Consider the following 23,222-nt stretch of genomic DNA (forward strand, 5'->3'; position numbering starts at 1 on the left):
TGATGATAGGAGATGGACAGGAGCAAGAGGGAGGGAGGAAGTGACAGAGAGGAGGGATGGGAAGGACAGGAACACATTTTATAGAACTTTATTACATAACATTCCAAAAGGAAATGCTGAGTAGAAAAAAAGAGATTTTAACAGCATTCACAGCTGATTAGCTGTGAACAACAACAACACAGTTATGTGATGCAAATCTTTAATCAAAATAAAAAAAAGAAAATTGTGTGACAACCTTCTGACACACTAAAGTGTATTGTCAACCAACCAATGTTTTTACTATTTTATAGTGATGTTCATGAACATACTGTCCACACCTCAGAAGTTCAGCTTTTCCCAGTAAAAATCTGAAGGGCCCTTCCTGAAACCTGCATCAGCTACATATTTTCAAAAGTAATGTTAAATCAAATGTCTGTGGAAAGTTGAACAGGTTTCTTGTAACAACAAAACTATGCAGTCATCTTTCAGCTCTGTGTCGACTGCAAATTAGGATTTTCATTATTCACTGATTGATACAAAATTAATGAAGCAAAGGATTATCGGTTACATATTAAATACATCATTATATAGGAGGTCTTGTACTGTATACTCCACTCCCACAGTTAGGGAATAGGTACTTTTCTGAAATACTGGTCTTTGGGTGTTTTAAACCAAGTAAAAAAAAAACAACAAAAAATGGTCATAAATTCAATAAGCTCTCATTTTTAAATGAACATTAATCAACTTTCAAATCTGGTTGCCTTAAAAAAAAAAAGAAAAAAAAGAAGATAATCTATATTGATTCGTAATACAACTGTACAAGAGCAATGAGCGCTAACATTGAACGTAAAATCCTCTGCAGTGCCTGGATTTTAATGCTCCCGTTGGATTGCTGATGAATAAATCAATTGCTAAACATCTATGAAGCGTAGCAAAAGATGGATTAACAGCTTCAAGGTCACTAAAATTTGGCAATACTGATGTCAAAGCTGGTGCTGAGGTGAGAAAGAAATTAATCGGTGAAGTAGCCTAACTCAACAATAGCACGAGCTTGGTGGACATGTGTAGCGTACTTGCCGCATCTATTCCTGTTTAATGGACTGAAGTAAGTGTCATGTTCATAGGTCAGAGCACAGCTCTGACAGACAGGGCAGAGTAATGGAATGAATGCTCTCACCCGGTCTATGCTGAGCAGAGGGCTGGCCTTGCTGAGGATTCGGATGATCTGCTTGATCTGACTGTGGCTCACTCTTTTGCTGATGCAGCCAAACACCACCAGCGCTCTGGGTTGGAGAGATGGGTTGTACTGGAATGCAAACCTAGAATCCAAACAAACAAACACATATGTCCCACTCTTCACCTCCATGTTGTCAGCATGAATGCATTCAAATAAGAAGGAAAAGGCTCATACTTCTGTGCAAGCTCTGTCCACTGGTCTAACCACTTGCAGGTTGGGATGTCCCTCATACAAGCCTGAAGCAAAGACAACACAGAGCAAACAGAGATTGTGAATGCAGAAAATGAAGTATAGCCCAGTGTGAGCATCAATCCAAGTTGTGCGAGGTGTTTTCATCTTGACAGATTGGGCATCAAATAAGTTGTGGGAAACAAAGAACCCCAAACCCTAAACAGGCTGGCTGCCACACAAGAAAAATTCCTAATCAGCTATTTATGTTGCAGCTAATAGTTTTAGATGATGATCAAGAATTGCTTGTCACATTACAGACTGATGTTACTTCATTCATTGTTATGTTTCACAATCAAATCAATCAATCAACATTTAACAATATGAACATACTATAATAGACATTATCATCGAATACAGACATTTTTATTTGTGCAACATTTTTCTGGCAGATCTCAAAACTCTGACTGACGTGGGTCTTCCATATGGGAAAAAAAAAAGATTGGCTAGGAAAAGGAGAAAGACAACAACAACTGTTTGGTAAGGCTGACTTTCTCTTCTGACCTCCATGATTTCCAGTAAGGCCTCAGTGACCGTCTCCAAGGAGGACAGGGCGAAGGTCTCTCTCTCATAGGAGCCCGGTGAGAACGAACGATCTCTGTAGCTAGAGCGAAAGGCAATGACGGCAGCTGACTTGACTTTGCTGATGCCAAACAGCAGATAGAACTTGGGCAGGGAGAACTCCGTCAGACTCAGCCTCAGAACCTGCTTTGTCTCCTCTGAAATCATTCAACACACCATCAAACATTTAATTTAGTGAGACACAAGGTGTATATATTTGACCTGCATGCATATTCACTGTAGTGCTTGCGTGCTCCCCACTACTAAGCAAACTCTTGTTTGGGTACTCGAAGCTTTAGGGCTGCTCTTCTATTTTCAATGGACTGTAATGTTACTTTATTACAAAGGCTTATAAATGCCTAATCCTAAAAGAAAAAAAACAAAACAAGTCTCATCTTAAACAATCAGCTGAAATACGTCCTCACCACTGAAGTTGAGCTGTGAGCAGGTGCAGAGGGAGTGGATAATGTTGATCACCAAACCATGGGTGGAGGCCCTAAGTGACAGAGGCCCCGTTGCTACCAGCAGGGTCACCACATGGAACAAGTATGGCAAGTGGGCAGCAACATCAAGGGAGTTGTTGAAGGACAGCATCAGCATGTAGCGGGCCAAGATTGCGATGTCGTCCCACATCAGGTGCTGCTCAAGTGTGGGCGTTGGAGAAAGGCAAGTCTTGTCTATGATCTTACACATCCGACCAATAACCTGTCCAAAAGAAAAAGAGAAGACTGACAATGAAAAACTACAGTCAAAAGCCAAAGGTCTCACAAAGGGTTTAGTAATAGTATGATGCCTGATAGAAAAGTGAAACAGGACTTTTCCTCAGAATCAATGAGCTCCACTGTATGTAGCCAGCTATGAAGAAAAATCTCATACAGTACATCTACAACGCATCTACAGCTGTGAATTCAAGTCTGCATACACTTGTAAAGGCCATGTAGTCCTGGCTTAGCCCAATCAAGAATCTGTGGATCAGTTGCATATTTACACCTCAAGTACATACACTGATTAAGAGTGGTTTGTATCAGATATACATTCTTTTACATTCAGTTTTTCGGCGTCTACCATCTACCAAGGGAAGTATCTGGCTTGTTAGCTGCTAAAAGTTCTACTATGTTCACCAGCTAGTCTCATATAGTGTTTATCTGCAGTTCACTGCTCAGCAGGTGGTGTACAGTGCTTTTTCAGTCAAAAATAAAAGCTGCTGTATAAAACACAGCTGGTGGAGCAGAGTGTGGAGGCTCAAAGAAGCCAAAATGCTTAGCAGATCTGTGGGGACTGTGATGATAATTCTTTGTAGCTTGATCCCTACAAGCAACCCTTCTAAATTATAGTTTGATCTGCTGATAAGTCAAAAATAATGATTATAACAGCTGTATCTTTCCATATTCCTTCCATGACCTCAAATTCAGCCCTAAAAGGAAGCTTTTAGACTGGGCTGCCTCAAGGTCTGAGAATTGAGCTAGAATTAGTTTAAAGTAAACTTGATAGTGTGACTTACTGTAGCTTCACTATAGCTATAAATAACTGCTCAAACTCCAATAGTTGTATAGCTCTAATATTGTCACATGTAGAAGTTGTCGTAAAACTTTAAGTATGTTTTGATCAGGTTAGTTTGCAGAGCCCTAGTAAACAATAAAGTAAAGACAGTATAGCCTTCCTGACAAATGTGTCACAAATGAGGCCATGCACAGTGAAGATCCATGGCTACCACTGTACACCTCTGTTTGGATACAGAGCTAATATATGTGACAATATGGTTGTGGTTCTGACCAGTTAAAAAACAGCATTTATTCAACTCTCGGGTGACAAAGAGTTCAAGAGCGGCAGACAATGCTCTATTGTGCTCAGATGGCTGTCTTGTCATGACATCAGACAGCAACGCTGTGGAAAACATCAGCATAAAGACTCATGTATGGTTCAATAGCAATGTACAGGTTTCAATATGATATTTTAATTTCTGTACAACACTCTACACTAACACTTGAGCTACCCTGAATCACTAAGGGGAATGGCACTACAACTTTAACACTGACTGGCTTTTCTTAGTCAACAGTCTTTACAATGGCCACTATTCAGTGCAGTGCTGGTGTCTGCCATAATAGGAGCCAGGGCCTGGCTTTTCTATTGTGTCTGCCTGTGTATGTTGTGTTTGTTTATCTGAGTAGCAAGCTGAATTTGGATCTGGAGCACATAGATGATGGATAGTGAGTGGATGAGTTTGCTTCTTTGCCTACTCTAAGTCCGGAGTGATTCACAACTTTGGATTTATTTCTTTCATTACCATGTAAGTAATTTTTACTTTTGACGCTGATTTCTCACATCAGTTTTAGATTGTCACAGAAACTTAACCTCTAACAAAAGTTAATTTATTTTGTTGCATTATAACTCAATTATAATAAAAATGAATGAAGTAAAATCAGTGCTATAATCAATCAGTTTTGTCTTGGAACACTTAGATGTCATTTTTTAAATTAAATACACTGTCGAGTCCGTAGAACACTTTCAGCTTTTACACCTTCACCCAAGTTGAAGATATGAACAACTACATCTCTGTTGGGTGGGTGGGTGTGTGTGGGTGTGTGTGTGTGCGTGCGTGCGTGTATGTGTTCAAGTTGGTTGTTGGTTTTGTCTTTTCTATGCTTAACCACTACTCTTTAGTACATTTGACGAACAGAAGACAACACAGAAGTACTGTGAATTTCTTGCTGCTGATGTAATAACTTTCAAATAAATATTTCAAAACACCGTCAGAAAGTGCTCTGCTTAGGGAAATTCAACACAAAATAAATTGAAACAGGCCACAAGGAACAGTTGTTTTGATGGTTTGTGGTAGTGAGAAACAAACAACTAATGTCTCAAAGAGAATGAAAGTGGGACGGTTCATTGAATCAGCTGATTTGGACAAGGTAATGCATTTCAGCCGGAATTAGCCGCCACAGGTAAAGTAGAAAGAACCAAAATCAAGAAGAACTGACCTAAGTCAAGTACAGATGTGTATGGTTTGCCCAGGTTTAATGTGGAGGGAGACCAAATATGCAGTGCTACGACCATGCAAAGGATTTGGTTCGATAACATGCTTGCACTATTTGTCAAGTGTTTGCTCGCGAACACATTCTGTTCACTGAGTGAATAAAAGGCAAGCCAAGATGTCTCGTCTCCTCTGACAAAGTAGATCAACTATACTACCATCGGTTGATGAATGCTCTTAAGACATTGTTGCATCAACATGACCTTTTGACTTCAACACGACATCAACACCTTCTATAAACAAACTCTGTCCATGATAACATAGTGTACATGCTCAGCTCATGCATTTGCTCACACTGTGAAGACTCACTTTGTTAGAGACCAGTTTGACATTCCCTGAAGCCAAAGCTACTGCAGTATCAGCCATGACCTCTGCCTTAATGGAGCCCAGGCCTCCTGTGGCACTAGTCTTAATAAAGCTGTCCAACACCACATCCAACAGGTCTGTTATCTGACAACACAAAGAGAAGATTAGATGTTGCAAATTCAAATCAACAAAACGCTTATCCAGGTGTTGGAGTGGTCGACTCACCTGGCCTAGGCTGCCCCAGATCTTAGCCTGGATAGAGGGATACATCTGCTTTTCATTGATTGTCATGGTAATGAGTTTGTCCAAAATGGCGGTGACACGCTGGCGCTTGGCATCATCATTGTGCTTACAGAAGCGAACCAAGTTGAGCAGCCAGGGTGTCATGTACTCCAAGCACAGATGCTTCAGCTCAATACCTGCAACAGAGCAACAACACGTAGGACTCCTGCTTTATCATACAACGCACAACTGTTCATTAGACGTTAAACTAGATTATCTTACTTATATGCAACTAAGCTTTGTTTTTAATCTGGAGGAAGCACGATCGCAACTTAATTTTTACTTAAAGGGGAACTGACAGCTGAAGATCAGGTCACTCATAATGAGATGTACACACTCTGCCAGTGATAGGAATTAAAACATATAATAATTGTGTGATGTCCTCAGACCCAACCAGGGTTATCTTAGCTTAGGCTTGGAGAACACAAAGGCCTGTGTTATGAAACGGTTCCAAACCAAGTACTAAAAATTACAATAAATATAACACATTACTTTTTCATTGAGTTAAGGCTGCACACATCCAATGTGAGTGCAGTGAGAGCATCCTACCAAACAAAACAAACCACAAAATAACCATGTAAGAACTATGGTCTAGTATGAACGTCTAACTATGAACACATCAGGAGGCTTTTCAGAGAAAATGTTTCTTTCTTCTTATACTGACTGCAGATCAGTGTTGCACAATGCAGCCTTTTTACCTACTTGCTTGCTATCTTTAGAGGGAACGCATAAGTTTAAGGGTGACACTATACAAGACCAGGTCCAAGCTGCTTTGGTTCAGTTGTTTTCAAACTGTAGCAGGGCCTCTAGCAGCTGCTATCAAGGCTTGTTGATTCTCAGTGCTGGTCTAAAATGGGAGATGGGCCTAGTGTCTCTTCCAGCTGAGCTGATGACCATTTTATTTCATGAATATATGTATAGATGTTATATGAATATATAGATATGACCGATAAGGAAAATCTTTTGCCCAAAAGCTTACCATACATAAAATGTTAGAAAAAAAAAAACAGCGAAAAAACACGCAGATGTGTACAAACAAAACGTAGGCGTTTCAGTAAGGAGAAGAGGTTTGGGCATTTTGGAAAAAGCTAAATATTTTGTAGTACTAAAGTGTACAACTGTGTCACAGCTGTACATGTGAGAGCATGTGTATGGCTTCCAGCAGCAAGGAGACTTACTGGACTTGCTGAAGCCTGAAATGCACTCCTCTAGAAACTCTAGCGTCAGATGGGGTTCGTTGGCAGCCAGAGTCTTGCTGATGGAGACTATAAAGAGGGTATTGTTGGCTGGAATACAGAGTCCTGACGTCTCCAGCAGCTGGCCCTCTATCTTCAGGTTGAAGGTGCAGGTCAAAGCACACAGTAGATTGTAAGCCGCAGACCTGGATGTGGGATGGACAGTAAGTAAGAGGTGATAGGTCTTGGAAAGAGTTGCATAAAAACGGGGTGTTCAACTGTTGTCATTTCTCAGTCGTCTTTTTGGGCAGAAATAAGAGCTTCTTGTAAATGACAAAGTAAATAACATTTTTTACTTGAATTACAAAAAGCTGAATTTAAGATTGAAGAAGTCGTGTATGTCTGCAGAACACTGCAGAGATTTAACTATCTGAACCACTTGGCTCTTGTCATATTACTGAAGTTCAAGGCGTGTAAAACCTTGATCCTTTAAATGTAAAGTGCGGCCAAACATTCTTTTTTCTGGGTCTTTCTTTTTTTTTCTGGTTTAAGCCTTTTAGTTCATTTGAAGGAAATCGTGATACTACATGATACAAGAAAATTTAACACAGATAACAAGGATCAGACCGTCTTTTCTTTTGGAGGCCACATTTTAAAAAAATAAAATAAAAAATCAAGCTGGTAATGCTAATGTGCTTTTTTGAGTCAAAAAATTATGATCATGAATAAATAAATAAATGCCCTGCAGGACTGACCTGAGGCTGGGGTCAGAACTGCCCAGGTTGAGCAGAGCGATGTTGAGCAGAGTGCCGGGGACATCTTTTGGTCGGATCTTGGTGTGCTGTGGGATGGAGTCGGGCTGGGACAACTCCCAGCGTGTGCGGATATGGATGATGGACTGGACAATGGCATCACACTCCTGGTGCATAAAAGTGAGTGGTGTGCCCTGGTTGGCCATGGTGAGGGTAAACTGACTCTCATCCACCAGGCAAATCTCCTCAATCTCTGAGGCATAGTAGACATCATTGAGAAAGACAGGCTGGCCAAGGACTCGGGTTCGCTCAGCTGAGGTCACCTGAACTGCTGTTGAGCCCACCTGTTAAGCAAGAAAGCATATGTTGTTTCAGGAAACCCAAGACTTGCTTAAATTTTTCAAATGATTACACTGGCCTTTTTGTTAACCTAATTATTTCAGTCAGAGTATTAGGCACCTTTAAGAGTAACTGCTCAGGCCGTAAGCTCACCTTGATTGAGACCTTGGTGTCTTTGTGGGCCAGCTTGAGGGCATTGTGGAACACTTTAAGGTCTTCCTCCAGTGTCAACGTGGCTGCAGGCAGTTTCTGTTGGTCAGGTTCAACATGCTCGGCTAGCTTAGCTGGAGAGTCGATGAATTGGAGTCTTTTGCTGCCCTTCAGGCCTGTTAGTAGTCGCTCATGGTACTTTGTGTACTCCCTCACCCACGTGTTGCAGTTGTAGACATAAACAGCTGCCACATTCTCATACGCAAAGCCAGGAAACACCACAAACCACTTAGACAGGAAGTCAGTCTTGAAGCGATTGCTGGGTCCAACGTGTGTCAAGTCCACTACTATTTCGTAGGGCTTAGCGTAGTAGGGTTTGAGGGTGAGGAGGACATGGTAGATGAGCAGGTCACCATTGATCTGGCCTGTTTTGAACCTAATGAAAGGAAAACAACAGTTAAGATCAAATACAAATTCAGGCCTTTGGTTGTAAATGATGCTATGAGAAGTGTCTTGAGCATGTTTTGTACATATGCACCTGCCTCAAATTGTTCATAAACACTCTATGTGGCACCCAGTGGTGGCTGATGAAAATATTTGGTGGGGGGGGCGCAGTCTGCAAATTATCTTTTTTTTAAAATTAGAATATGAGTAACATCAGACATTACTATTTACAGGAATGCAAATTAATGTTAATCGTAATCTAATTTAACATTATCAAGACTTATCAGAACTAAATTTCAAAAGCAATTTCAATATTTACAGGATCTGTACAAACTCAAAACACACAACATAAATAATAAAAAAACACTATTCAGGGCTCCAGACTAACTTTTTCACTGGTAGCACCAGTACGACCCACTTTCTCATTTTGTTGCACCTCCCACCTGGTCACATACAGAACATATGACTTTCTGAACACTTTCTTATCGATAGACGCTACGATTTACTGATGCTCCCTAAACACCCCACATAGCAGGCTGCTGTAGCTGCTGCTTGGTGGCTGTAGCGTGCCCAGACAGATGTGTGACCAAAAATGACTTTAAAAATAATAAACTAAGGTGTTCTCATGACAGATTTGTCCAAGATGAAACCGAGTTACATGTATTCTACATGCAGTCTTTTCTATACGTGGAAAAACGCTCTGTTTTTCATGAGAAGACCTCATTTTTAAGTGTAAATACTGCAGTACACGAAAGTTATAAAAGTCCTACTTTCCACAGCAGCGTCCTGTGCCGGTTACAGCGACACCAATACAGCTTAATGATCATCATGCTCCTCAATTCACACACTCCCAAAAAAAAAGGTTGCAAATACAGTGTGGAGCCCTGCTATTTGACCAAAAATGGACTCTTCTCTATGCTCTGCAAACTTCTCTATTACTTTTTGGTTGAAGTTACTCATCTCTGTGACCAACCTTTCCTCCACTGACAGCATGGCCAATGCATTAGGCCATCAATACAGTAGCTGTCACCTAGTAGAAGAGTGGGGGAAAGGCTGTGTGACGGCGTCAGAAAGCGCAGTTGTAAGAACATCAAGACAAAATGAATTGGCTTACAGAAAAAGTGGGAGGGTCCAGGACGCACCAAGCTGCCCCCCTTGAGAAAATCTGCAACTGCCAATCAGAGCCCGGGCCAATGATCATGAAAAGTTTTTCAAGCTACATATACACTTATTTAGCTGGCGCCCCGCATCCAGGAAGTGTAAAATTAGTAACACGCTGTAAAAACTCATTATAAATCCACTAATAATACAAATATTGTTAATATTGCAAAAGAAAATGAACATTATCATTAACTGTATTATTATTTAGTTATAATTAATTCAAATTTAATATTGTGTTTGAGAACTACTTTTGATCTGGTCATTAGTCGTGGGACGGCGCACCTTCACTCCGTATTCACCAGCCGCCACTGTGTGGCACTAACGACTGCTTCAGAATGTTTTTTCTGAGAAACTTCATACCTTTTTTTGTCTCTCTTTTCTTGTAAGAGACCTTCAGCCTATGTGGTATTAAAGCAGATGTTCTAAAAAAAACAGCCCAGAAAAAGACCCAGAGAAGGGGACAGGAAGCGCACTCAGAGCATCTTCAGAGTCCGTTTGCAGAGGTGTCTTTCTTCATACCTCCACCAAGACCTCCATAAGACTACTTTAGGTAAGCATTCAATATAAAATTATTCAGTTCTATCTCAATCACATCATGCTCTTTATACTCCTTTCCCATTGTTTTATTTATTTATTTGTTAATGTTGTTTGTTTGTTCCGTTGTTACCTTTTTGTAAAGCATCTGAGTATCTTGAAAAGTGCTATATACTTTTATTATTATTACTACTACTACTAATAATAATATTAAACATGCAAGCTTAAAGGTAAAATCAGTAAGTTTCTGAAGTGGCATTGTGAAAGCACTTGTCGTAACTTCAAGAGAGCTATGTTGCAAGCTGTAAGTGAAGTGTTTTTAAGGTTATATTTACACAATGACATGGTTTCTTAATTTCAGAGCAAGATGGAAGGCATCAGAACTCTCTGGCTTTTTATCCTGCTCAACCAACTGCCATTCTGTCACACCGACACAAACCAAAACCATTCAACTATCCAGACGCATTTATCTGAATCAGAGAACCAAGGTGGCAGCACAACCCCCATTGTGGAGTCTGGCTTCACTACCACTGACGACAGAAACTTCACCAACAGCATCAATGGCACTCGTGCTGACTGCTTGATGGACACTGAGATGGGCCTGATTGCTATAGGTACAGCAGGGGGCCTGATTGTCTGCTTGCTGGTTGCCATCATAGTTCTGGCATGGCAGGTCTGCCAACTTCAGCGACGGGTTTATGTCCCTCGAACCTCACGGTCTAACATGGACTTGGTGAGTGGTACCGGCTACTGGGGTACAGACCGACCAGAGATTGGAGGACTGGTTGGCCCATGTGACACCAGTGTCATGCTCGAGGAAGTGACAGGACAAGACAAGATAGAGGAAGAGAAGCAGGCTGAAATACAAGCGGCAATGGAGGAGGCAAGACTTGAGGAAGGGGCGACAGCAATGGCTTTTGATCCTGAAGACAGAGCCAGTCAGATAAGGAGCTCCAGCTCCAGGGACTCCTGTTTGGAGATTCCTAGAGATTTAGAGGACATGCCCCTTGTTGTGTGAGGAGGTACCCCTACCTTGGTGAACTCCAGCCTCAGATACAATTACTCAGTTCAGCTGTTATACGTTAACTTGGCATGTTCGATTTTCATTCTTTCAAGTTTAGTTTACTTGACAATTTTTAACTCAAAACTCAGTAAAATATAGGGCTGCATGTGCATTGTATGAAGTTTTGAATACTAGTGCCAATAGACCACACATTTTTGGTACACATAATAAAAAGTGTAGTTTTATCTTAGCTTACTTTTGCAATTTTCAGCTCTTTTCACTCAAGAAAATCAGCTGAAGTTCTATGATATTATATAGCCAGTAGTACATACTCTAAATCTGGCAAAATTATGTTTCTAAATGATGTGATTCAAAGTTTCCAAACAGTTTGTGTTTGTTTCAGGTTTTGATACCAAGTACAACCAAGATTTTGCTTTTTACGAATGATACAATACATATTGATGTATGTGGGATTTGTTCAAAAGTAATATAGAAGCAAATAAGAATAATATATTCAGATAATTGTTTTCTTTTTTTAGTTATATAGAGAATATTTCAGTTTTGTAAAAAGAATAGTGCTGCTTAGTAATTTTTATTGAAGTGTAAAGCAGCAAAGAAGTACTTTTGGCACACAAGAAACTAATATTTAAAAAGAGTGCATTGTAAATGTTGAATAAACTTTTGAAGATGTAACCCAGTGCTACAAATTTGTTACACTTGTGCTTGGTTTGAATCAAATGTCTTGTTTGCATAACTGAGTGAACACAATAATTTAAGAAACATATAAAACGGTAAACCAACAACAAGAAGATCAACACAAATTTACAGTATTAGAGGATCCCAATATCTTTTCCTAGGTTTGACACCAGTGACCTTGTGTGCTACTGAAGCAATGCTGAAAAGATGGTCAGAAAGCTGGGAACACTCCTTGTTCTATTAAAAAAAAAATTTGGGGAATTTTTGAATTTTGCTTGTGTTGGTTGAATCAATATAATGTACATAATATTACATCCATGACAGATTTTTTTTTTTAATATTATTGCTCTTTTAAAACTTATTACATGAAAAAGCCTGTTACACTGTCAGGTTTTAAATAAATTTCTTTTTGCATTGTGTTAAAAGAAATCATTGTGTCATTGTGTTTTAAAGGTCACAATCCCTGTATTGGATTCTTCAGGGTATGTAAGAGTATAGAAGCACAACTGTAAGAAATAATTTGGTCAATCGTGCACTGAAGTACTAAAAGTGTAGTAAGTACAATCAAACAACCCCAAATTGGCTTAATTGCTGCTATTGTTATTGATAAGCATATTATTTAATGTGCCAATCTTGTCTCAGATGGTGGACAAATTAGATTGAGTTTCAGGCTCAGTGCGTGTTAGACATCAGGTGCAGCAGCCTTACTGGTTTCTCTGTCTCCACTAGTGCACCTACAGAAGTGAAGACTACAGAGTGGATGGTTTTGTTAAAATAAAAAGGAGATGGAGACTTTATGGCATGTGTTTGATATGTGCACAGTTAGCAAATGAGCACTTTAAAAAAAAAAAGGAATGTAGTCTATATTTACATATCTAGCTGAAATTGCAGCTGCAGTGGTCGTGAACATGGATGTACAGTCCTTGCTCTATATACCATGCTTGACTCAACACAGAAAAGAGCTCTGCACAAGCTGAATTAAATTGAAGTTAATAGCATGTGTAAGCCTTCAGATCAGTGTGTGCAATACACGATCAAAGCCTTTTGTCTAGGAAACCTCAAAAAAAAAAGGTTTTTGACAACCAAGAGTTTTACAGATGGCAGTTTAGCTTTGTTCTTTACAATTTAGCATTTAAAAAAAAACACTGGTAATGTGGTTAGTCTTTGGTGTGAAACATGAACGACTATTTTTAGTACAGCAGAATGAGAACGCACATGCTTGTCACACTTCCTGTAAGTGAGGCAAGAATCAGACATTTCAGAAGAAAGGAGTCGACCATGCCCCTAGTTCCTTTTTAACTTTAACTTTCTATACATCCTGAAACGACAGCTAACAGGCTACAAAAAGTTTTCCGTCATTGGTAAGTACATTTAATTCATCTGAATTGTTTATGTAGTCAAAATAATATCTTGAGTGGTTTGAATTAATGCTTAAATTGAAATGAGGAGAGTACATCCATTTGCAAAAAAAGTGCGCATATTTAAAGGCCTGAAACAGTCCCACCATCACAACTTAACAGTCACAGCTAAATGGTCTTTTGGGATTTTTGATTGAGAAATGACAATGACAAAGCTGATTTAAAAATCCGTTATTGTAAGAATACTCCTAATGTACTGATTTGCTTGTTTGTCTAATCCTCTGGGGTCTTGACCCTTTGGTTTTCATTTCAAAGTAATACAACTCGGACTATTTTTATATAATGTGTGTTAACATTCTAATAATTTTTTCATTAAAAATACATATGTAGGCATGTTCAGTTTCTTCAAGCTTATAGCCCTCGGCTATAACTGAGTAGTTTTTCACTCATTAATGACTGGAGAGACCCGAGTGTGCAAATATTGTGAAACTAACCAACATCCAGTGGAAAGACAAATATAAGTAACACGAAACTGTTGACTTCTGTTCCTTAAAATACCAAATCCTACCCTTGAAACATGTGCCTGTTCTTTGAGGAAATTACGCAACAGCAGATTACATCAAATTCACTTTGACATTTCCTCATGAGATGACACTGCTTCAGAATGTATGCTGCGCAATTCTCATAAAATAACCTCCTCTGTTCTAGTTACAAAGACCCATTAACCAGCCAGAAGACTGAGGAAAACAATGACCATCAATTTCATGATCCTCATTTTCACATGGCTGCTGTCTGGGACAGCGAGCAGCGAGGTAACCAGAAAGAATTTCATACACGACCAGCTGACTTCACAGAAGATGTTCAGCTCATATCCAGGCTCAAAAGTCTCAGATCACACTGCAACACCGTCTGTCATGGTTGGTGCTAATGTGTCAGAGGGAAAAACTACCACTACAGCTTCTCTGCAAACAACTCAGACAATGCCTCCTACAAAAATCTTAATGAACACTCAAACGACAGCAACTCCAACGGATTCCAGATTCGGCTCAACAGGCATTAGGTCCACAACAGAAGAACAATCTAAAGTCATAAAATCTACAACAGCTGGAGCCAGTCAAGCCAGCAACCTAACCAAACCTACAAGGGTACCTGCTGTACTTGGCAACTTTACCCAAACCCAGGGCACAGTGGAGACATCAACCTCTCAGTTTGTCAAAGACAAAACTACCCATCCATCTAAACAACCACCACAGACTACAAACCTCATCTCTACTGCAACCACATCTATCAAGCCGGAAGAAGACAAGTCTGAAAGTACAAGCACAGCTACAGATGGTGATACAGCACAGCCTACAGGTTTATACAAAACTTCAGTGGCCACCTCCTTCATCCACACCACCACGGTAAAGAAAAGACAAAATCCTTCAGGAAAAGAGGAAAATTCCAAAAATAGAACACACCACAGCGAAACAGTGGCAGGACTAATAGGTGGGGCACTGATACTTATGATGGTAGGATTCCTTGTCATCTTCATAAAAAAAAGGAAGCTTCGCAAACAGCAGATAACAGCTTCAGAATGGGCTGGTCCGTCACCGTTTTTAGAAGGTGGAGCTGACAATGAGCGAGTTGCTCTGAGGTCATCTACCCGAATTTCTTTTGCCAGCTTTCTGCCACAGAGACTGTCCAAAAGATTGTCCATGCTTCCAGAAGTAGACAAGGAATTAGAAGACATGACATTAGGTACTACATTTGGAGGTAAACACCAAGAAAGCACATTTGATAGAGGGGTGGATGGGAATGATGTACAACAAAGCAATGATTCTGCTGCAGTTCCAGAAACAAAAAGCACCTTAGACACTGCAGAGACTATTGAAAACTCTGTCTCAGTGACGCCTTCACAAATGAATAACACTCTGTCCACAAATAACCATTCAGATGTAGCAAACGTCAGTCAAGACCATTCTGCAAATCTTTCTGATCTATCTGGAGCTGTTGAAAATGATCATTCACCAAGGAACAATGGCCTTGGGCAACTTTAAGCTAACTTAATTCCCAAGCCTTCCAATGCACAGTCTGATTCAGTGCACCAATTATATATCTATCACTATTGATCTGCATCACTCTGAGAGCTGAATGCTGCTAAATCTTGACTCGAGCATTATTCTCTTATCTTACTCAGTCCTTGCTGAGCTGCCTGATTAGGAGGTGAGCTGCACAAACTGTGATTGTGTCATAACAAACGCCTTCATTTAGCAAATGTGCTACAAAACGATTAACAAGACTTCGCTATCATTACAGTAAAGTAACCAAAGTAAACTGGAAATTATAAACCAGATACAAGTCCACTGTCCCTACGATTATGATCATTTTACCTAGCTCCGTGTTTCTTCTGCTAACGTTTATAAGCCATGAAGAATGCAGGAGGATGTTGTAGCAACATTATATGAACGCTGTCCTGTGATGAACACAACACACAGACTTTCAGTGACTATTGGTAGCAAATAGTAATATTTTCTGTACAGAACAGAAGCAGGGTCACTGTTTAACTTTACTAACAGCTGGGAATACCATAGGCTACGTTTGCAGGTGTGATTATAAATACAGCTGTCTACTTGACAAAACCAAAAAGGGAACTGGTCAAACTGCACATACAGACAGGCTGACAAGTCTTTTTGACAGCGATACTATTTTCGGAATGTTGCCTCTGCAGACCATGACAAATGATCTGAAAATGAAGCAATCAAAATGTAACTAAAGTGTAGATTTATGATGCTAATCCTTTTCATCCAATGACCGCCTGGAACCCATGAACATCACAAATGCTGAGTTTTTATGCTTGAGATTCTTTGCCCTGCCTTTACTGCAACCGCCTTCAGTGGCTCCATTCTTTCAGTCTAATGACGGTCTTCTTCACTTGCACCACCCCTTGATTGAAGCGCACATTGAGAGTACCAATCAGAAACTACCAAATGCAAATTCAGCGCTTACACTCAGACCCAGACCTTTTGTTGTCTTAATCTGTCGTGCCTATCAACTTTCTAGTAGTTTTGAAGCAATGAAAATGAAGAAACTTTGTAAAAACAAACAAACAAAAAAAACAACAGTTAATGCAATATTTTTGTTAAAAGCACTAAATAAAGCTCGAAGCTACATTTCAATAACATCTTGATTGCTTAATTTGTCTTTCAAAGTGGCAATGCAGAGAGGCAAAGTTTTTAAATTGTGTCACTGAATAAAGACCTGACTATACTTTACCTTTCAGATTTACTGCAAGCACAGTAATGCGGTATGTATAGCAGACAAGAAATAAGATTCAGGTATCTTCCACATACAAGTTATGTGTCCTTATTTTCTTAAGTTATATGTACAAGTTTCCAAGCAATCCCACGGGACTAGGATGATGAGATATTGTTTGCCTTTAAGAGAAAAGTAATAATTACAACATTTGCCACAAACAAACATTAAAAATTAGTGACTCTGCAAATTACACTTCTTATACTACTGTATTTATTGTGGCATATTATCATATAAAACTTTATTAAACATTTTTTAGGAGCACATTTGTCAATATCCAGCTTTTATGTGGCAGTTTAACTTGACTAACACTGTTTTTCAAAGCTTGTACAACAAGTCTCAAAAAAGAAATGAAAGACTGCCTTCTTCCAAGACAGTTCTGCTCCTCTAGTGTGCCAGTGGAAATGTGGATGCCACAATTATAAAATAAAAACCACTAGCTAAAGGACTATCAGTCACACCACTCATCTTCTCCAGGCTCAGCACTTTCAGCTCCCAGCTGCAGCTACTGCTGACCATCAGGGTCGAAACGGGAAGCAGAAATGGACTACCAATAAGCCTTTGCAAGACAATAAAATACATGGAAATGAACCACACAAAATAAAAACATATGGAACAGTGAAGCTGTTACAGGGGGTTTTACCGTGCACTCAGTTAGCTGGATGTACAATTATGCCACAGGCAAAGGGAGATTTTGGTGTAAATCAAAATCCAGGAATTTGTTGAGTTTTTTTTTTTTTACAGAATTTCCATTATTACTACATGTGCTTTGATAGGATTCAGCAAGTCCTTTCAAGTTTAATCTGCAAAGTGTGACAGAGGAGGTTGCCCGTAGAGTGGACCATGGGTTGATGGGTTTATGAACTGAAGCTCTGTTCAATCTGGATTTCAGTATGTGTCATTTCTACATTACAAGTTATGAGAAGAATATCTTGGTGTATTTCATTTATTTGTTTAATCTTCTTTTTTGCCCTTACAAGTTGGCAATAATTCTGGTAACAAAGATTTTGTAAAACTTCTGTAAATATGTACTTCTTTGTTTTAGTTTTTAAATGCTTAATTCAGTTTCTGAAGAGGACTCAATGAATGATGAAGAAAAAAAAGTCTTGTGAAACTGGTTTATGTTACATGCCTAATTGATTGTTCTTGTGTTTTTTAATGTCATGTTGTACACAAACCTACTTCCATGTATCTATAAATTCTGTAGCTGTACATTACCTGTCCCAATGATTTGATAAAAATATTAAAATCCAGCAGACCAAAGACTTCACTGCTTCAGATGTTTTCAGCTATTCTAGCTCAGCCTAAGTGACAGTTAATCATCAACTGAATGACACTCACATCAACCGGACGTAAAACATGACCTGGCCTCCTGTTCATGTTTTGATTTTCTCTGTTAACATGGCCATGACTGAATGAAACATTAAATGCCATCTTGTGTTTGGTTGTTGTAGAAGTGATTCTGTACTGTCAATTGCAATAAAAAATATATTTCAAGCAACAAACATTTTAAATTTATGTTCGTATGGAATTCATTCAATCTAAAACATAGCTCATCTTTATTGCAATATAATGTTCAGCAGAAGCAGATTAAGTACAGCCTCAATTTGATTTCAAAGCCTATTTACATGGTGGACTAACACAACAGGGGCTCAAGCAAATGTTTGCATCTGTCAATGCTGTCATAGCAGCTCAATCAAATCAATACTCCCTAATAACCCTTTTTCACTTTGCATTTTAAAACACCTACAGCATTATTTAATTTAAAGGTGCATTAGCTGATTTTTGATAAGACCAAATGCTGTTTACACAGAGAAAAACTGCTTACAGAGACCAGCATTTGTGTGTGGTGTTTGTGTCTACCTGGTGGATGTAAGCCTAAAGATTATGGACATAAGCCTGGTTCTCTGAATAGCCTGAGTAAGTGTCTCACTGGTAATGCATCCTGTGTGACCTCAGAGGCTCACATATCATACATACGTCCTAAGCCCCCCTGACATACATGTGTCAGGGGGGCTGGAGACCCTAATCTTATACAATAGGCTGACATTCATTAAAACAAGCTCATCTCTGCCTTGCTTCTATAGCAAGGAGGGTGGTCTGGCGAGACATTCACTCATGCTGATCAAAAAACCGTGGTTACGTTTATAATCTTAGTTCTCTTTCATAGCTTTCATTTTGTATCTCACTATTGAAGAAATACTGACCCCCGGGCTACCTGACATACCTGTAGAGAAGACAACTACCCTCAGTGGCACTTCAGACCTGAGAAGCTCCAATCTGGGAAGAGGGCACACTGAGGACTGACTGCATTAGATTAAACACCATGACATCCAACCTATTTAACCTCCCAAACCTAGCAGACAAAGCTCTAGGGTTCTAGCACACCACATAGTGTCAGTTAAACTGTGAGGGAGTCCCACCATGTTCACACTGAACCACTCACGGACCAGGCCCACAGAGCCAGCTTCTGTGGATGGAGGTGAAATATTCCCCTCATGCTTGAGACAGCAGGTCATTGCGAAGTGGTAATAGTCATAGCGGACAGAAGTTGAAAAATGTTTGCCAGCCAGTGCTTTTCTGGCAACTGCTGGGCAGCAAGTATCGTAGACAGGCCCGGCTACCTCACTTTGGTCAGTATTAGATGGATGAGAGCCACCGGTGGGAAAGCAAAAAGTAAGATCCTCGGCCACTCAAGTGAAAGTGCATCCACACCTCGAGGGAATCTGATAATCCGAGAAGAATAGAGGGCGTTGAGTATTCCTCACTGACCCATAAACATCCACGATTGTCTGACTGTGCTGTAACCAAATCTGCTTCACCGCATCTGGGTGAAGCCTCCATTCTACATACAATGGGTCACCTCTGGATAACAGATCCACCTGCCAGTTAGGATGCCCTGTACATGAGTCACCCTCAGTGACTGCAGGTGTAACAGTGCTCCAACCTATCAGTCTGTGTGCTGGTGTATGCAACTGAGGGGACCTCCCTCCCACATCCACCCACTTGTCTGTTAATGTAAGCCACAATGGTGTAAGTGTCTCTCCACACTAAAACATGATGGCCCCTCAGCCAAGGGGAAATTTTTTCAGACCAGGAAAATAATGCGGAAAGATTGCACGTGAGGGTCCCATTTCCCATTTCACTGCTCTCTTTTTGTGTTTGGCACCCCATCCCACCAGCAAGGCATCTGCAGTGATCACCTTCCTGGCTGAGACCGTTCTCATAGCAACACCTTGAGCCAGGAAGCAGGGGACTTTCACTGGTGAAGTGCTCTTGAGCAATCTGTGGAAACCCTCACCTTGCAGTGGCCATCACGGTGAGGATCCGAAGCCAGGGAAACCACCCACCGCTGCCCACCTCTCATACACAAGCATCCCAATGGAATGGCCACTACAAAGGAGGCCATAAGTTTAAGAGAAACCATCTTGCCCCTGCTAAACAGTACCAGATTTGTTGCATAGTCTTCACTCTTTCCATGGACAAGAACATCTTGCATTGGAAAGAGTCCCAAGTGAGCCCAATGGAAATGATGCACTGATTAGGTGTCATCCTGCCCTTTTCCACATTTTATCTGAAAACCCAGCTTTCTGTGTGATGAGCCATCTCCTTGCGGAAAGAAGCGACCACAAGCCAACCGTCAATATATGTGAACACTTGAACCCCCTTCTCCCGGAGTGGGGCTACAACTTCCTCTGTGCATTTTACAAACACTTTTAGGCTCAGTGACAGGACCACAACCTCGTAAAACACCCCCTGAAAAGCAGATCTCAGCTATTACTGGTAGGAACGATATATGGTAATGTGAAAACAAGCGTTAATTTAAACTAGTCACTGCTCTCAGAAACTTTAGCAGATGTGCGTGTCAGCATCCTGAATTTATTTTTCCTTGGATGACAGATTTGGGCATGGAAATCCAAAATGGCTCTTGTCCGCCCTCTGCCCTTCTTTGGGACAAGGAATATCTTGAGCAGAAACCACTGTGAGTTTCCTCTGGAGGAACAACTCTTACTGCACCTTTCTTTCTTTAGGTGGAGATTTCCTCCGAGAAAATATTGTCAACTTCTTTGAAATGGGGTGGAGTGATCTAAAATTGGAGCCGTTTGCCTTTCTGTATTGTTCTTAACGTCTATTAAGACTGTGTTGGCAGCCAAGCTCTCCCCACGCAGGAAGAGAGGGCCGACAGGTCACTCTGCCAAAAGTGTTGTGTTCACGCCCCCTTGTGGCTGGGATATGCAACACACAACTTCTATGTGCTCCATTGCCGCCAGCACATGGTCTGGAAGCAATTGGTGGTCTGCACGATCACTATTGTAGCGACTGACTGTGTTATAGCAGACAAGATCACTATGTCTTTCAAAATATCTAATTTTTTTTTCTTATTTTTTGTGGCCTTTGCTCGCACAGAAAGGACTTTCTGACAGCTTTAGAATGCTCGTAAAATCACCAAAATCAGCATACGAGTCACTATCAGCTCAACAACAGACAATGTGTGCCTGTTTGGAAAAATGGCTCTATAGCGCCCCCCTGCAGCAATTTATACATTAGCCCCCGCAGGGCGTTTAACCGATGTTTACAAAAATTGGTAGGCATATGCAACATATCAGGACGCACAAAAAAGCCTTCCTGTAAACTCAACAGGAAGTCTGCCATTTTGAAATAATTGTGCAATTTTTGGTGATTTTTTGTCATTTTGGAGAGCAAACTCCTCCTAGGGGTTAACTCCTACACACCTCAAATTTGGCCAGCACATACAACAGGGCTTGGTGATTAAAAGTTATCAAAACGCTCCGCAAAAGTCTGAGGGCGTGGCCGTGGCGGCCCTCTGAATTGTGATGATTCACCATCAAAAAGGAAGCGTGTCTAACGACCCTGTACATGCTCCAATCTGCCTCAAACTTTACATACTTGATCACAGTCCTGCCCTGATGAAACCCATATGCCAACATCCATTCACAGTCATAGCGCCACCTGCTGGCAATAGGAAATAACGTGTTTTACACTTTCATGTGCTATTATTAGCCACTGTATTGACTGTATTGTCCTCAAATGCCATCCGACACACGCGGAAGTGCGAGGGCCCGTCCAACGCTGCTTGCAGCTTAAATTTTTCTTGGGATCTGCGGGGACCAGAGGCTTTGGCACATTGGGAATCCTGAATGCCAGAGACACAGCCGTGTGCATATGACTGACATGGCACGGGGGGGCGGCAGGTTGAGCCCTCCACAGCAGGCAGATTTTCAGCGCCTCATCATCTTTCGTTTTCTCCTCACATCTCTTCTGCATTGAGGTGACGGCTGTATTAAATGACCCTGGGGTACAGTCAGGGTGTCGAGGAGGTACTCTTTTTTTTCTTGAGCCAGTGTACCCTTTCTTGAAGAACCATAAGGTCCATGGCTCTCCCTGAGCTCGGATGCCTACTTTGTGGAGGTGAATGACGTGACCAGCGATGCGCAAAAAGCCCTCGCTGACAGAACTGCTGCCTTGTAGCACTAATCAGTGAGGCTAAACTGAATACGGTCCGTCTTTGCGGGGAGGGACAGAGCTGCAGAATACAAGGAGGCCCTTGGGTAAAAGTAGGTAGTTACCAGCAGTCATGGTGGCATGCATCTGGCGCATACCATGAGCCCCCATCCCCTCACAATCCAACAGAGAATCTCCGACAATAAGGGGGTGTTTCTTGCTGTCAGGCTTGACTCTCATGTCATGACTGTCTCATCAAGCAGCTCTGGGAAGATTAGCAACACCTGCTTTCCTGTCTTCTTTGCCTTTTGCTGCTTTTTGCCATGAAAACAAGATTTTTCCACCTTTGCTCCAATGGCTACAGGAAGCCAAGCCTAACAGCTGTGCGCTTGCACATGTCCTGCATGTCGAGATCCAGGAGAGGACGTGGCACATAAGAGAGAAGAGATTTTTGAATGGCAGCTGACTCTATGTCAGCATTTTATATAGGAAGAGGGTCCCCAGCCCTCCTGACGTAGGTGTTATTAGTGCCAGCCAACTGAGGTTGGGGTACTGGTATTTGAGCTTCTGATGAAGTCACACAGGAGACATTCCCAAAGTGAGACACAAAATGAATGCTACGAAAAAGAACAAATATATTTGGACCAGTCTTTTACCGCTGATTTTGGTCTCTACCAACTCCAGTGACAAACATCTGCCTATTCAGCATCCATAAGCTACACTTTGTTTACCAGCCTATCTGTAACTGGGCTCGGTGCTATTTCAGAGTGTCATTTCATACATCATAAAAGCTTCCATCATCGCAATTTAAATCAGGTAGTCTGAAAGCTTTTTTATTGCTTGTAGCTGTTGGAACCTAGGTTGATGAAGGCTGAGAGAAGAGAGAACCAAGACAGTAAATGTGTTGTAAAACCAAAAAACAATCAGCATCACTTCTTAAATGGCTTTGAAGAAGTAAAGGAAAGTGGACAGATGTTGATCTTTCTCTGTGATAAACATTATAGTGATACTAATACATTATCAGTGCAGCTTTAGGAAAATGCACATTTTAAAAAAAGATTAAATATCTTTTGTGGAAGGAAAAAAAAAATCTGAACATCAGTACAGTGTGTAGAAAAATTAGGAGCCAGTGCGTTTTCAAGTGAGCATAAGAATGCGTGTGCATGAGGGGCAGAGAGAGAGCTGCTGCTGTTGTTAAGCATGCTGCTGTCAACACACACAGACACACA

The 23,222-nt window shown here is 40.8% G+C and overlaps 2 protein-coding genes across 7 annotated transcripts in view; one reads left to right on the top strand and one right to left on the bottom strand.

Moving 5' to 3' along the window:
- nf1a (neurofibromin 1a) overlaps positions 1-23,222 on the bottom strand; it is a 120,715-nt gene that overhangs the window by 16,971 nt on the left and 80,522 nt on the right. For all 5 annotated transcript variants that reach the window (XM_008276383.1, XM_008276382.1, XM_008276380.1 and 2 more), the window contains 9 exons: positions 8,044-8,476; positions 7,555-7,895; positions 6,803-7,005; positions 5,568-5,761; positions 5,346-5,486; positions 2,431-2,710; positions 1,949-2,163; positions 1,391-1,452; positions 1,157-1,298 (listed from right to left, as the gene is read on the bottom strand). In XM_008276383.1, the coding sequence (XP_008274605.1) occupies positions 1,157-1,298; positions 1,391-1,452; positions 1,949-2,163; positions 2,431-2,710; positions 5,346-5,486; positions 5,568-5,761; positions 6,803-7,005; positions 7,555-7,895; positions 8,044-8,476 (2,011 nt within the window). The remainder of the gene's footprint in view (positions 1-1,156; positions 1,299-1,390; positions 1,453-1,948; positions 2,164-2,430; positions 2,711-5,345; positions 5,487-5,567; positions 5,762-6,802; positions 7,006-7,554; positions 7,896-8,043; positions 8,477-23,222) is intronic.
- LOC103353403 (mucin-22) lies at positions 111-18,035 on the top strand. Of its 2 annotated transcripts, XM_008276378.1 has the most exons (3): positions 111-120; positions 13,167-13,239; positions 13,945-18,035. In XM_008276378.1, the coding sequence occupies exon 3, from the start codon at positions 13,986-13,988 to the stop codon at positions 15,273-15,275; it is 1,290 nt and encodes a 429-aa protein (XP_008274600.1). In that variant the 5' UTR covers positions 111-120; positions 13,167-13,239; positions 13,945-13,985; the 3' UTR covers positions 15,276-18,035. The 2 variants fall into 2 exon arrangements, with proteins under 2 accessions (XP_008274600.1, XP_008274599.1); XM_008276377.1 differs by lacking the exon at positions 111-120 and having other exon boundaries at positions 13,109-13,239.

This window comes from Stegastes partitus, unplaced genomic scaffold (genome assembly GCF_000690725.1).
Source record: "Stegastes partitus isolate 25-593 unplaced genomic scaffold, Stegastes_partitus-1.0.2 Scaffold70, whole genome shotgun sequence".
Classification (NCBI taxonomy): domain Eukaryota; kingdom Metazoa; phylum Chordata; class Actinopteri; family Pomacentridae; genus Stegastes; species Stegastes partitus.